We start from the raw sequence: 14,571 nt of genomic DNA on the forward strand, positions 1-14,571 counted from the left end.
GCTGTACGTCACGTGCCCAGAACGTATTCATCTTACAACTGGAACTTTGTACCCTTGGACCAACACCTCCCCACCCCAGCACCTGGCAACCCTCCTTCTCTTCTCTGTTTTCATGAGTTTGACTTTTCTTAGATTCCACATATAAATGAGATCACACAGTATTTGTTTTTCTGTGTGTGGCTTAGTTCACTTAGCATAATGCCCTCCAGGTTCATGGTTCATCCGAGTTGTCATAGAAGCAGGATTTCCGTCTTTTTTGTGGTTGAATAATATCCCATTGTATGTGTGTGCCACATTTTCTTCGTCTGTTCATCTGGCAGTGGACGTTTAGATTGTTGCTGGGCCATGGACAGCCCCCTTTCTTTAAGCATGAACCCATTGGGAGAACAGTTTCACTGACCCGTCATTTCCGCAGATATGACCAGAAATGACTAAAGACTAAAGTGCTTGCACTTGAAATTGAGATATTCCTCTTCTTTCCTACCATTTTAACGGATGAAAAACTCTATCACGAGATATCGTAACCATTTACGACAATTACCAAGAAACGTTCTAGTTTGCATTGTGTAATGGCATCATACAGTGATTTTGGTTCTATGGTCATGTTACTTTTATTGCGATCTAATCCAGATACAGATTTATGAAGTGCTCCCAATATGTACATTTGCTGTTGAGATTTTAAAGTTTTGACACTTGAGTTTAGACCTATTCACTATCCTTGGAAGCATCCCTTCGAACTAGTTGGAAGAGGTGCTGCCTGTAGTTTGTTTTCTACTTCTGCCTATCAAGGTAGTGTTTATCTTCCTCTTCCCAGCCCCCAGTGACTGGAAGCCACCTAGGTGTCCACTTCTGTAGTTCAGGCTGAGCCCTAGTGACCCCCAGGGAGCTGGATGGGCCCTTGGAAATTATCTAGTCAAAGGGAAGCAGAGAGGCAGAAACAGAAAGGTAATCGGTTTGTTGAGGCTTATTTATTTTTATTTGACAGCTTTTCGGTCCGTAACTAAAATACAAAAAAATACAAAAATGTTTGTTCCTTTTATGGTTGGAAAGGAACGTGTGAAGTCTACAATTTGTAGAGCTGTTAGCCTTAATCTTTAGGGGTGTGTGTGTGTGTGTGTGTGTGTGTGTGTGAGAGAGAGAGAGACAGACAGACAGACAGGGGCGGGGGTAAGAGTATGTGGTGTGAAAAATAATCTCATTTGCACTTTACTTTATATTAATTGATTCCCACAAAACAGACTTGTGTTGGCAACACGATTCCGTGCAGCATCATGTTGGAATCTGGCATGCGGTATTTAACAAGCTCTAGTCATTCCAATGTTGTACATTTTGGTCAATTTCCTAGTGATAGTAGATGCTGAGTTTAAATTCTAGAGCAGAAAACTGGAAAAGGAGGATACAGTAAACAATTAGTTGATATGGTGTTAAAAAATAACATTTTTTGGCCCATGTTGACTAATGTAACTTTTTCAACTGACAGTACGTTTGATTTAGGATCTTAGATTACGAACTGCATGGAAGTCATTGATAATTTTGGTATTTACTTTTTTACAGAGAGGAAAAAGGAAAATGGGTAACTGAAAAAAGTTGTATTTGTCATATTTTAAAAGTTGTCTTTCCTTTTCTAGGTTGCTGTAGTGAAACTAAAAAATGCAGATAAGGTATTTGCCATGAAAATATTGAATAAATGGGAAATGCTGAAAAGAGCTGAGGTAAGATTCTCATTATTGGAATGTTTAAATAATGTTTTAGAAATGATTTTAGAGACCTATAAAATTACAGAGACCAATAGATCTTTAAATCATTCAGTAACATTGTATCTGTAGTAACATTATTTTTAAGATAACAAATTCAGCAATTTACAGTTGTGATATAGTGATGATAAAAGTTATTAATTCGTGTAATTTCATATCTCTGAAAGCCAAATGGAAACCCTGTAATGTGGCGCTTAAATATTCATGTGAAAAGGGTGTTTGGAAACCTGTTTAAAACTTTTATGGGAAGAAATAATGATTGATTTCCAGCTTGATGTAACTTGTTTATATTCTGTATCTATCTGTGTTCTGCTCAAAGCAGAGGTCAGCCCGAGCTTTGAGTGTGCCCTCTGAGACTTCTCGTTACTACCGATTACACAGTTAAATTTGTGTTTTTACGTGATTAGAGGACGGTAGTAAAATCTGCTCTTGCAGCAGCTGCTGGTGTTTCTGTGTTGGTCCTAGACACGAAGGAGAGATCGGCCGGAGTGAGGTTACAAATGTCTCATTGCTGGTGCGGTATGGTCAGAACTGATGTTACACATAAATTTGGGGTGGGGTTCTGGAGGTGTCCTGCCGTGTTCGATCCTGGGTGGGGGGCTGGGTGGGGGGCCTCAGGGAAGCAGAACTTACTGGTGTGCAAGTATTTCAGTATTTGAACCTGTAGGAGGATCATACTGCCGAGCAGGCTGAATATTAGTTCTGGAGGTTAGAGTTCTCTAACGAGAAACAGCGCTTAGAAATCTTCACCTACCAGGGGTGCCTGGGCGGCTCAGTCGGTTAAGCGTCCGACTTCCGCTCAGGTCATGATCTCATGGTCTGTGGGTTTGAGCCCCACGTCGGGCTCTGTGCTGACAGCTCAGAGCCTGGAGCCTGCTTCTGATTCTGTGTCTCCCTCTCTCTCTGCCCCTCCCCCTCTCATGCTCTGTCTTGCTCTCAAAAACAAATAAAACAAAAAAAAAAAAAAAGAAAAGAAAAGGAATCTTTACCGACCAGTACTTGAAGCAACCTGGAAGGCACCAAGCATATGGAGAAAAGTAAAAAAGGTTCCCTTGGTGGTAGATGGGACAGTAGTGAAATACTTTGTCAGTTGTTTCCTTTGGGAAGTTTGAGAAATGTAACAAAACACGGAGAAGCAGCTAACAGTCACTTATATTCCACCACCTGGAATTAATCACTAACGTTCCGGGGAAGTTGTTGCTTTCAGTCTTATTTTCTATGTGTGTCCGGGGGGGGGGGGGGGGGAACACACACGCAAACTACAGAAGCAAAATACAGATACGTTATTTGTAAAACAAACACTAGCGCATTACAGATGGAGCTGAAGTCTTCTTTGACCACGCCCCACTCCATGCAGCCCCTCTCCCCGGGACAGTAACTGCTGAGAAAAGCATTTGGTGACGCTTGTGTCTCTTTCTGGCGTATGCGCCAGTGTCTGTTACATTCAGTAACTTCGGTCTTTACTTTCGAATCTCCCTAACACCGAGTTGCCTTACTGTCGCTGGTTGGACTTTCCAGGTGGTGAACACGGAGATTGAATTAGGGCATTCTTCTGAGATGGGGACCGACGGGAGGGAAAGGGGGTGAAATGTTTTCGGGGAGAAGTCAGGCTGTCTGTGGAGCAGAAGCGGTCCCGCGGAGCCCCACGTGAGGCCAGAGGGCTGGCCTTTTCGTACCTGCCGTATTCGGTCACCAACTACGGGCCATCCCCTGAAGGACGTGGCCTCCGGACAGTAGAGTTTCTGCAGCCAGAGATGCTGGCGGCATTGGCAGCGGCTGGAGCTACAGGTCTTACTAGTAAGAAATAGTAAATAAGCGTGTTCTAATTGTTTCGAGGAAATCATTTATAGTCAGTTTAGTGTTTTGGCGTTGGAGTTGTGAAAAACGGAGTTAAGGTCTGCACTCTTTTCTTTGAAGTTGGTGTGCCGGGGAGGAAGGTCACTGGGTTGCCTTTGATCCACCTTTGACTGGAAGAAGTGGCCCAAATGGAAGATAAAACAAGGAATAATTGGGAAGTAAATATAATTTTGTTGAATTAAGAAATGTTAGTATATTTTCTTCCTGGGGCAAGATGGAATAAATGTATTTCTTCCTATCCCTCCCCTTAAGTACAGTCTTCAAGGCCTTGGACATTATATATAAAACAAGTACAAGAAGACACTGGAAGGCAGAGAGAAGGAGGTGGACCGTGGGGCCTGAGGAACAGCACTTTCTCTGGGAAGTCAGTATTACTCGGATAGGAAAGCCAGACAGGGACTATACAAAGAAATTAAAGACCGAAATGCCTCATGAACATAGATAAAAATGTCTTTAGCAAAATGTCAGCAAATAGAATTCAGCAATATATAAAAAGACTTGTGCATATACCAATGATGGGTGGGCTTTACTTCAAGGATACAAGGCAGATTCAGTATTCTAAAGGAACTATTTGAAACTTGCATTAAAGAAATTCTACATTGAAATTAAAAAAAAATTTTTATTAAATTTTTTTTAAACATTTATTTATTTTTGAGAGACAGAGACAGAACATGAGCAGGGGAGGGGCAGAGAGCGAGGGAGACACAGAATCCAAAGCAGACTCCAGGCTCCGAGCTGTCTGCACAGAGCCTGACTCGGGGCTTGAACTCATGAACCGTGAGATCATGACCTGAGCCAAAAGTCAGATGCTTAACTGACTGAGACACCCAGGCACCCCTATACTGAAATTTTTAAAGAGAGATTCATTTTGAACTAGAGTGGAATTGTATTTCTGTGCTTGAATTATCAAGTCCTTTTTTAAACGTTAAAAAAAAAAAAAGGCTACTCTGACCATGACCTCTCCAGCTTTGGGAAACTGGGCCACTCATGATGCTTGATAATTTACAGTTGAGCAGCAACGTGTCTTGATTCTTAACCTGTGCATTGTTGATGTTTCAGACCAGTTTTTCAGGGGTGCCTGGGTGGCTCAGTAGTTGAGTGTCCGACTCTTGATTTTGGCTCAGGTCATGCATGATTCCAGGGTCGTGGGATCGAGCCCCACATCGGGCTACGTGCCAAGCATGGAGCCTGCTTAAAATTTTCTCTCTCCCTCTGCCTCTGTCCCTGCTCGCATGCCTGCTCGCTGTCTCTGAAATGAAATGAAATGAAGTGAAACAAAATAAGTTTTCGAAGATTTATCTCCAACCTACTGGCTGTATTTATTTCCATTTAAGGTGCATAACAAATATGTAATTAGTGGGACATGCATTATTTGAAGGTCGTAGGACACCCTCTATCTTTCTGGACAGCTGAATAATTGCTAACGTCTTATGTTCAGAGATCACTGTCTCTGCTCATTCATCATCTACAGACTTTGTCAACAGTCCCTGAACTTCTTCCAATATGTTCTGTAAATGTTACCTTCTCTTCACAGTTATTCAGTGCTTTATAGGAGGTGTCCTCACTCATTTCACTGGAAGGTGTGAAATAGTTGACAGAAATGCTCTCCATTGGAGTTAGTCCTTTCCAGGGTTTTGTCATCTTGCTGATTACAGAAGATGATAATGATCTCTGTGTCACAGAGGAATAATGTATCTTGGTTGAACGGTGATGGTACCGGTTTATGCCACTTGCCTTATTATTTTTGTTACTGTTATTATTCCTTTATTATTTTCATAACGACTGGTGCCAGTAATAGTGATATTCATGAATTGAGGCCATTGGATTTGATCTGCCTTATTTCCTGATCTGCCACCTACATTAAAAAAAAAGTAAGCATGACAGAAAAGTAAAGAAGTAAAAAGTAAAGTAAAAAAAGTAAGAAGTAAAAATATGAAAGGTCCCTTTCCTTCTTCTAATGTCTAATCTTTCTATTCAAAGTAAACCATTATTAAGAGTTTCATATTCGTCCTTAATGGAAAGTTTTATTATAATGGACTCATACTAAAAGACTGATTTTTCACATTGCTTTTATCATTTAATAATACATATGTTGGATTTTTCTATTTCCATATTCATACATTTATCTCAGCCTGTTAAATCGTCTCATTATACTAAATGGATATATTTTTTAGTAGTTTGATTGTTTTTTTTTTTAAACATTGATGGCCGGGGCACCTGGGTGGCTCACTTGGTTGGGTGTCCAACTTTGGCTTAGGTCATGACCTCATGGTTTGTGATTTCGAGCCCCGCGTTGGGCTCTGTGCTGACAGCTCGGAGCCCGGAGCTTGCTTCCGATTCTGTGTCTCCCTTTTTCTCTCTCCCCTCCCCTGCTCATGCTCTGTCTCTCTCTTCTCAAAAATAAATAAAAACATTAAAAAAAAACAAACATTGATGGCCATTTAGATTATGTCCACATTTTACTATCTTTTTACTCTCTTGAACTGTGCTGTAGTCAAAATCTTTATACGTATACCTTGGAATAGCGAATTTAATCAAAGTGTGAATTCTCAGTAAGGTGGAATCAAATTATCAACACATTCAGTCATTTCAGCACATCTGACTACGTGCGGCTGGCAGAGAGAAGATTCAGAATGTGAGAAGACAGCGCATCAGAGCGATTCACCACACCTCAGAAGCACGTGCGGCGTAAATAAGAACGAGACGGGATCAGATGCTCATGGTCCGCCACGCTGCTGTTGGCTTCTGTGGTGCTTTAGTTTGTGTACTGAGGTTGTGAAGGGATTCAAGGATCGTTTTTACATGGCGGGATTTTCATGTTGTGCAGACTAAAATTTATCCACTCCTCAGATTAAACTCCTCGGTAGCGGATCCCCACCTATTTATGCACGTGGAGTCCTTGTTAGAACTTCACGAAGCCTGAGGTAACGCATGCATCATGGTTTGGCTAATATGGGTTGAGAACAGGGCTTCTCCGCAGTGACTGCGACATTGGGACCGGATAATTCCTTGGGGCATAAGCTGTCCTGTGCATTGTAGGATGCGTAGCAGCATCCCCGGCCTCTTCCCGTGCGATTGTCCTAACCACCCCCACCCCAGTTGTGACAACTGAGGACAATGTGACCTACTGGGGCAAAAAAGGAGACTGTGTTCTACATCTAAACTCAGTATCTGAGGCATTAATAGGACTAGTTTAATACCTAAATACTTACGGATAAAATCATACGGTGTCTGAGGTTTGCTTCAAAAAACGCTGTGTGTGTGTGTGTGTGTGTGTGTGTACATGTGCATACACATGCATTTCCATGGAGGGAGGGTGGTGACAAGGGTGAGGGGGTAAAAGGGTATGGATGGAACAATGACATAGGTGCTGACATTGGTTGATGAGTACATTGTGGGGAAGAGGTGGTTTTACTCTTCTCTTGTATGTGTTTGAAGTTCTGGGTCGTAGTTTATTTTATATTTTTAAAAACTGTTTTTTCATGGAACAGTTCAGAATAGATTAGAATATACTGAAGTTTCATCTGTTGACAAATAGTCTTTGGAGCTTGATTTGCTTTGGAGTCGCCTATCAAACGTGTTTTAGAAGTTAGCTGGAAGGTCTTTGAGATTCCGGAAAGCTGTCCTAACAAGATGGTCAGGAGAAAGGAGTCTTCTGGGCTCCGACAGTCCTTACCTCTCTCTCTCTCTCTCAGACTGTAATTGTAGTCACGCAAATTCTGAAACAGAACGTAGCAGTGAGTGTGTCGGGTGGTTCTGTTTTCCCTCTAAAGTGAACCAGAGCATCGTGTGGACCTTAGTAATCAAAACGGCAGGTAAAACTGCCCATGTATTTGGTTTAATGATTTTTAAAATTTTCTTTGGTGCTATTTCACGCATGGCTTTGGAAGTTTTGTTTGAGCAAATAGAATTTTATGGAAATACATGGAAAGAATTAGGGTACTCGATTAGGTAATGTTAATTGTTTTGTGTGTCGTGGCTGAATTTATCTTTTGGGAAATCAGTAAGTAAGCACCTCCTCTAGGTAGAATACCGTGATGGTTTTTCAGTGTGCGTGGAGTATGCAGCCAGGAAGGAGGTGCCTGCGTACTGGTTTGGAAAACTGTTTGGGTGTATCGTTACTTGAAAAAACAATAACTTGCAGAGCACCGTGGCCTGATTTGCGTAAAGAAAAGAAAAGGTAGGGGAGGCGAGGTACCACGTGAATGTTGCATGTGTTCACGTGCACACGTGTGTTCACACAGAGGGACACAGATTTTCTAAGAAGACACCGCACAGAGTTCTAGGCGCGTGACACCGAAAGGGTGTGACTCAGCAGATTGAGATTTTACTTTCAGCCTTCGGTTCTTTTTGAACTTTCCGGTGTGGTGGTTTTTTAAAATTAAAACTAAAGATGATAGATTATCAGGGCACCTGGGTGGCTCAGTCGGTTAAACGTCCGACTTTAGCCCAGGTCATGATCCACGGTTTGTGGGTTCACGCCCCACGTCAGGCTCTGTGCTGACAGCTCGGAGTTTGGAGCCTGCTTCGGATTCTGTGTCTCCCTCTCTCTCTGCCACTCCCCACTCGTGCTCTCTCTCTCAAAAATAGACAAACATTATAGAATTATAATGTATCATATAAAACCACATAAAAACCATATAAAACCACATTTCTGAGGTTCTACCTTTATAATACTGGAAATACAGTCTCACAATAAGCTAAAACTTTTATAAATCAAAAAGGAAAAAACAGTCCGTTACAGGAAATGGACAAAGGGGAATGAACAAAGAGAAAGTTCGGTTATCCAGTAAGCGTACGTAAAGCTGTTTATCTGTATGGGTAATTAGGAATACGTTAATGAAAAGAGCGGTGACATATGGATTTACACCCATTGTATTGACACATTTCAAAGCCTTTTAATGTCAAATGCAGTTGAGGATGTGGGGAATAGGGGAGATTTCTACACCGGGGAGAGGGTAGTAATCAGCACAGACGTAGCAGAGAAAATTGGCTCCGTCTGGTAAAGTTGAAAATGCTTCTGGGTAGCATTTCGACCTCTAAGTGTATACCCTAGAGAGATTCTTGCACACTAGCACAAATATGTTCATTGCAACATTGTAATAACAAAATCGGAGGTAACTGTGTTTTCCTGGTTGGGGGTTTGCGTGAATAAATTCCGGAAGATTCAAACGACGGAATGTCACAGCCGTTGAAAGGAAAATAGCCATCATTGAACAAGAAGTAATTGAGTTGCAGAAGGAAAGATCAAATGATAACATTCATGGGAAATTTTCAAATGCAAAGCAATTCTGTTGATTTTGGACACGTACATGTGTGATCCAAGCATATGATGGGGAGAATATAACATATACTATGGATGAGTCATTTTATCAAGGGAGGAGGGTGGGGCAGGGTGAAAGGAGGAAGGTTACCACTTACTTATATTTCATGTCCTTAAAATTAAAAAGAACAGAAGTAACGATGGCAAAATGTTACCGTTTATGTTACCTAAATGGGCCATGGTTGTGAAATGAATCTGTGTGCTTTTCCGGTTGTTTGGAACTACAGCAGGAGTTTTCAAGGGAGAATGTTTTCAAGGTATCATTCCTGCTGCTCACCTTCTGAGGGTGCTTGACCTGTAGAAAAGTCCTGGAATATTGGATGCACTCCTTTTCCAGGACGGAAAGCATAACCAACATCGTAAGCAATTGTTTGTGTAACATGTTGCCTAGTTTTACGTGACGTGTCCTCTGATTAAAAAAGTGTTTGTTTTTCCTTTTCAGACAGCATGTTTTCGTGAAGAAAGGGACGTGTTAGTGAATGGAGATAATAAATGGATTACAACCCTGCATTATGCTTTCCAGGATGACAATAACTTAGTAAGAACCACTTTTATATGTTTCAGTATTCTTAATTTTTATCAGCAGAATTTAGCATTAGTTTCTTTCAAGCGTTATTTAAATGTAGTTATTATTTAGAATACCACTGAATTTCACAGCGTGTAAATTGTCCTCCCTCCCCCCCCCCCGCCCCCCCCCCCCCCCGGGTAATTTGGTACCTTTCCACTGGAATCTTTTATGCTCTGTAATAGGCAAGTCGATACTAAATCCAGACATTTAAATTCTAGAAAAAGTGCTCAGGATTTTTTCTTTTCACGATTTTCCCAATATATTTGATCTGTAGTATTCTTTTACTACTTGGAATTTTACACATTTTGCAAAGTGGCCACGTGCCACTTTAAGCGGAGCCGCATTTCACATCCGGGCTCATCTGCTTTTATATGGACATCCCGAACCACGTGGCAGAAGAGATCGGGAATGAGCACGGAGGAAAACGGGAAGCTGAGAAGCACTGCTGAGTGAAGACTGAAGGAGATGATGGTGGCCGCACGCCCCCACGTACGACCCCTGGGCCTGCCGTTCCAGGCTCTTCGTTTCCTGGCCCCAGTTTTTGTCTCACGGTTTGTTTTTTTTTTAGCACACGTGTTGAGTCCCTGCCGAGTGCCACACACAACACTGGGGCCCAGGGTCTAAAAATTAGTACGAAGTCTTGTTCTCGTGATGGACATTTATGGGACGTGTGCCGTGTGCTAGGCACTGCCCTCTAGATCCCGGAGATTCAGTAGTAAGAGACAAAGGATCTCTTTTCTTACTGTTCCAGATGATCAGTCCAAAGCCAAGTAAGTAATATCCTCAGACTTAGCTGAGAAAGTGTAACATTCATTCCAGATGAAGAAAGTAGAACATTCATTCCCAGGCGTGAAGTCAGCGAGGAGCCTTCAGAGACGAATGTCAATGAGCTAAACCAAGAAGGGAGAAGAGGCAGGGAGGGCGTGGTGAACACAAATGTGCAGGGTGGAGCAGCTTGATGGAGGGGAGAGTAGGGGCGTGGGGAGGGGCGGGGACAGATGAGAGCGTCCCAGCACGTGGCACCTGACGTGTCACGGATAAGAAGTCAGCCACGTTTCTCAAATCAGTGGGGTATTTTGGTCTGCAGCTCTTGTGTATTTTTAAAAATGGCATTGTGTCTGAGAGCCTGGACGACAGAAATGGGACTGCCTCCATCGGTCTCTTAGCTCCTTCCTCCTGCCTTCCCCCACCATCGCTCAGGTGTCTTTCACGGAGCCAGGCGTGAACACTGTGGTTTTAGGGCCGTGGAAAGTTTGTGGTAAGAGGGGACGAGGGGCGTCTGAGGAAGGGAGGAAGCCAGGGTGATCACAGTAGGGAAGGGGAGAGGGTGTACAGTGGGGCTTCGAGTGGAGAGCCAGCTGGGGAGCTGGGACTTCAGTCTGATTTCAAGAGGGGCTTTAAAAGGGACAGTGTGAACGATTCCTCGTGTTCCAGGGCCTGACTTGTGGGATTCAGTGCTTAGCAGTTGATGAATCAAGTTGGGAAACATATTTGGGAAGGAGAAAGTAGAGGAGGGGGAGGGTGGTTAGTTTAATTTGCACATACTGGCTTTGAATTGTCATGTGATCCATTTAGTGGGTTAGACCTGTCAGTCAGGTGCTCCTGAGGGCCGGTAGCACTACCCATCTTGGGGTTCTTCCTCTTGTGGATCAATTTTCAGCGAACTACGGCCTGCAGCTCAAATTTGGCCCCCTACTTACTTCTGTACAGCCTGCAAGCTAAGAATTGTTTTTACATTTTTAAATACTTGAAACAAAGTCAAAAGAAGAATATTTTGTGACCCGTGAATGTTCCATAAAGTTCACAATTCAGTGTCCATAAAGTTCTGTTGGAACGTGGCCATGCCTGCCGATCTGTATGTTGTCAGTGGCTGCTTTTGCACTACAAGGGCAGAGGAGTTGGCCTCTTGCGACAGCCGGCACGGTGACACGTATGTACACGTGAGTCGCGACGCTTTGCACAGCTGCTTGGCAGCCTTCAAATCACAGTGACGGTTATAACTTGATAGCCTTTCTTCTTTTTTAACGTCTGTTTATTTTTGAAAGAGTGAGGGAGACAGCGGAAGCAGGGGAGGGGCAGAGAGAGAGGGAGACACAGAATCTGAAGCAGGCTCCAGGCTCCGAGCTGTCAGCACAGAGCCTGATGCGGGGCTCGAACCCACGAACCGTGAGATCATGACCTGAGCTGAAGTCGGACGCTTAACCAGCCGAGCCCCCCGGGCGCCCTAACTTGATGGCATTTCTAACACAATACGTATCGCTGTACCGTGACATTTTATGATTCCTGTTGGGAAGAATGCACGTGCAAACTTTATGTACTGTGCTTTTCAGGCAAGCGGAGTGCGGATGAGATTGTTAACGACCCAAACGGCAGCCCAGTGTGACCGGGCTCCACACCACCGCTGTCCTGCTAGAATGCGGGTGTCCATGTTGCACAGGGAGCTCTGAGCTCGGATCGCGGCATTCCCAGCCCACAGGAAGGCAGCCGTCAGGAAGGTCACCAAATATAAAACAATACCTTTTCACCGCAGAATTTCGGCACAGAAATGAAACATGAAAAGGATGCAGCAACCATAGGGAGTTCCTGATGGCTCATTTGTCAGGCAGGCAGGAAAGCCACTTACCAGCGTCAGGTTAATTAAATCAGGTGTGTGGCCGCAGAGAGACGTGCTCACAGAAAATGAACTTGCCTCAGACCGTTAGCCTTGGTGAGAACAGTTGCTTAAAGAATGGGGGGCAGTGGGAACAGCATCAGTGGTTGATTTGAAAACCTGGAAACGATTTTGAGTGGTTGGTTTTGGCTCTTGAGTTGAAAGAGGTTACAGATTGTGCTCTGTTGTTGTTAGTTGAGGCGTCGGGGCTGAGTTTGAAGTCCCTGACGAATCGGCCTTTGTTAATAGTTTGTGTGGAATAATTATAGTCTATAGTATTTTCGGAGAAGTCGAGAAGATGCTAATTTGGTACAACCTGAATGTTCTCTGCTAAGATGCATTGCGGTGGAGAGCGGTAAAAATGTGTGTGGACAGATTGACACATAATGTAAGATATCAGGCGCCTAAAGCCCGTGGACGTCCTTTGTCGTCTTAATCGGCAGGTAGCTGGCAGCAAATACTTGAATCTGTCATTTGTTACTGAACCAGTAATATCCCCGGTCAACTTTATTCAGTGTCACGGAAACAACGGTTACCGTGTTCGTGAATTTTTGTCAGAAGCCACGGCCGCGTGTCCCCACCTGCTGTACATACCTTGAGTGCTTTTCCGGTGTTAACACTTTGTGGCAGAGGGCAAGATTGAAACATTTCTGAACAAAAAGCCCCACCCTCAGCCATTATTAGAGAATATTGAATAGCTTTGAAATGCGTTTCTCCTGTAGACTTGACATGTTTTAGAATAAATTTAACCCCAAATTATAAGACAACCCAGCACTTACATGTAAAACTTACACTACAGGGCCGTCATTTTGACATTTAACGTTGTTTGAATCACAGGTAATGTCAAGCTGCTTTATCTAATTCTCATGCTGTCAAAAGTAAAAAGAAACGAGGTCTCCGTTTCCACATAAATTTGTATCAAATAGACCTTTTGAGCTCCAGCTGCAGTTAGGACCAGTTTTGGGGATTTGATTTAAGTGCTAAGGAGCTGCCTCAAGTTTAAAACCCGCTTATCGGCCATTGAGAACTTCACCTGACCTTTAGTTAGAAGTGATTAATCTGCGGTGTAATGACTTGCTTCAACACAAGTAGCAGAACAGTCCCAGAGCGTTCTGCAAAGGCCTTCCAAGTGAGGAGCATGCTCAGTTAAAGTTATACGCTCACGAGGGGCTCCTGGTGGCTCCATCGGTCAAGCGTCCGACTCTTGGTTTCGGCTCAGGTCATGTTCTCGTGGCTCATGAGTTCAAGCCCCACGTCGGGCTCTGTGCTGGCAGCACGGAGCCTGCTTGGGATTCTCCATCTCCCTCTTTTTCTCTGCCCTCTCCCACGTGCTCTCCATCTTTCTCAAGAAAATAAAACTTAATCATCTGCTCATGAATTGATACCAGTAGCCATCTTTGTGAAGACATTTTCACAGATGACATACGAGCCTCTCGTTACAGATCAGCATTTGCAGAGGGCCGTTAGCTTTAGATCCGGATGATGAGGAACACTGACTCTGAGCCCCAATTAAGCAAACTGTTACACCCCCCTCCGCCACATAAAGAATTCCATTTTTCTATTAGTACACCTGTATCACAAAACTCACACTCAGTTATTTTATTTTGACTTGTACTAACAAAAATGTGTGGAGATTGGTTTTCTATCTTATTATATATCTTGATTTTTCCTCTTGGCCTACAAGCGGAAGTGGTTACTGTCTGGCCCTTTACGGGAAAAGATGGGCGGCCCCCTCCTCGTCGTAGATCACAGAGAATACAAGTAGTAGACGAGAATGACTGCCTAGTGCTTGTAAACGAGGAGGGTTCGCCTGGAGAGGACAGAGACAGGGGACCCAGCACGGAGAAGACTCCTGCAGACAGTCAGAGCGAGAGAGAGAGATGGGGACTCTGCCCCATTGGGTCTAATGAAGGGGGAGTGGGTTGAGGTGGAGGGAGATGGTTCGCAGTGACGTCAGCTGCACCGTGGCGGTCGGAGAGAAAAGATAAACCGGAAATACTGTGCCCACCCACAAACCCTGGTTTTCTGCCTCAGTGGAATAGTGTCTCTCTTGGCCATCTGTATTCTACTTTGTGCCTTTATGGCCCTTGTCCCTGGTACCTTTCATCCTAGTGCCCGTTCTCCCCTCGTCCCGGTGAAGTCCAGTTAATACTGCAAGATTGTTCTCAGATTCTGTGTGTTAAAAGTCGTTTCCAGAATTCCCAGTTTGAATTCATCTTTCTCGTTTCATTTTAGCGTTACCTTCTTTCTCAGTGCTGTCGTTATCCGAGTAACATATGTATATATACATCTTTGACTTAAGTGACATGAACCCTGCTATCTTCAGCAAAAATATAATTAAAAGTTTGTGTAATTTAGTAGTCACAGAGCTCGTCTGATTTAGGCCAGATCTTGTCTTTATATCCCTTATGCGCTTGCA

General features: G+C 43.5%; 1 protein-coding gene across 14 annotated transcripts in view; it reads left to right on the forward strand.

The window, feature by feature from the left end:
* CDC42BPA (CDC42 binding protein kinase alpha) overlaps nucleotides 1-14,571 on the forward strand; it is a 316,248-nt gene that overhangs the window by 100,384 nt on the left and 201,293 nt on the right. For all 14 annotated transcript variants that reach the window (XM_053208855.1, XM_053208843.1, XM_053208849.1 and 11 more), the window contains 2 exons: nucleotides 1,629-1,712; nucleotides 9,377-9,472. In XM_053208855.1, coding sequence (XP_053064830.1) covers nucleotides 1,629-1,712; nucleotides 9,377-9,472 — 180 coding nt within the window. The remainder of the gene's footprint in view (nucleotides 1-1,628; nucleotides 1,713-9,376; nucleotides 9,473-14,571) is intronic.

Source organism: Acinonyx jubatus, chromosome E4 (assembly GCF_027475565.1).
Source record: "Acinonyx jubatus isolate Ajub_Pintada_27869175 chromosome E4, VMU_Ajub_asm_v1.0, whole genome shotgun sequence".
NCBI classification, from domain to species: Eukaryota; Metazoa; Chordata; class Mammalia; order Carnivora; family Felidae; genus Acinonyx; species Acinonyx jubatus.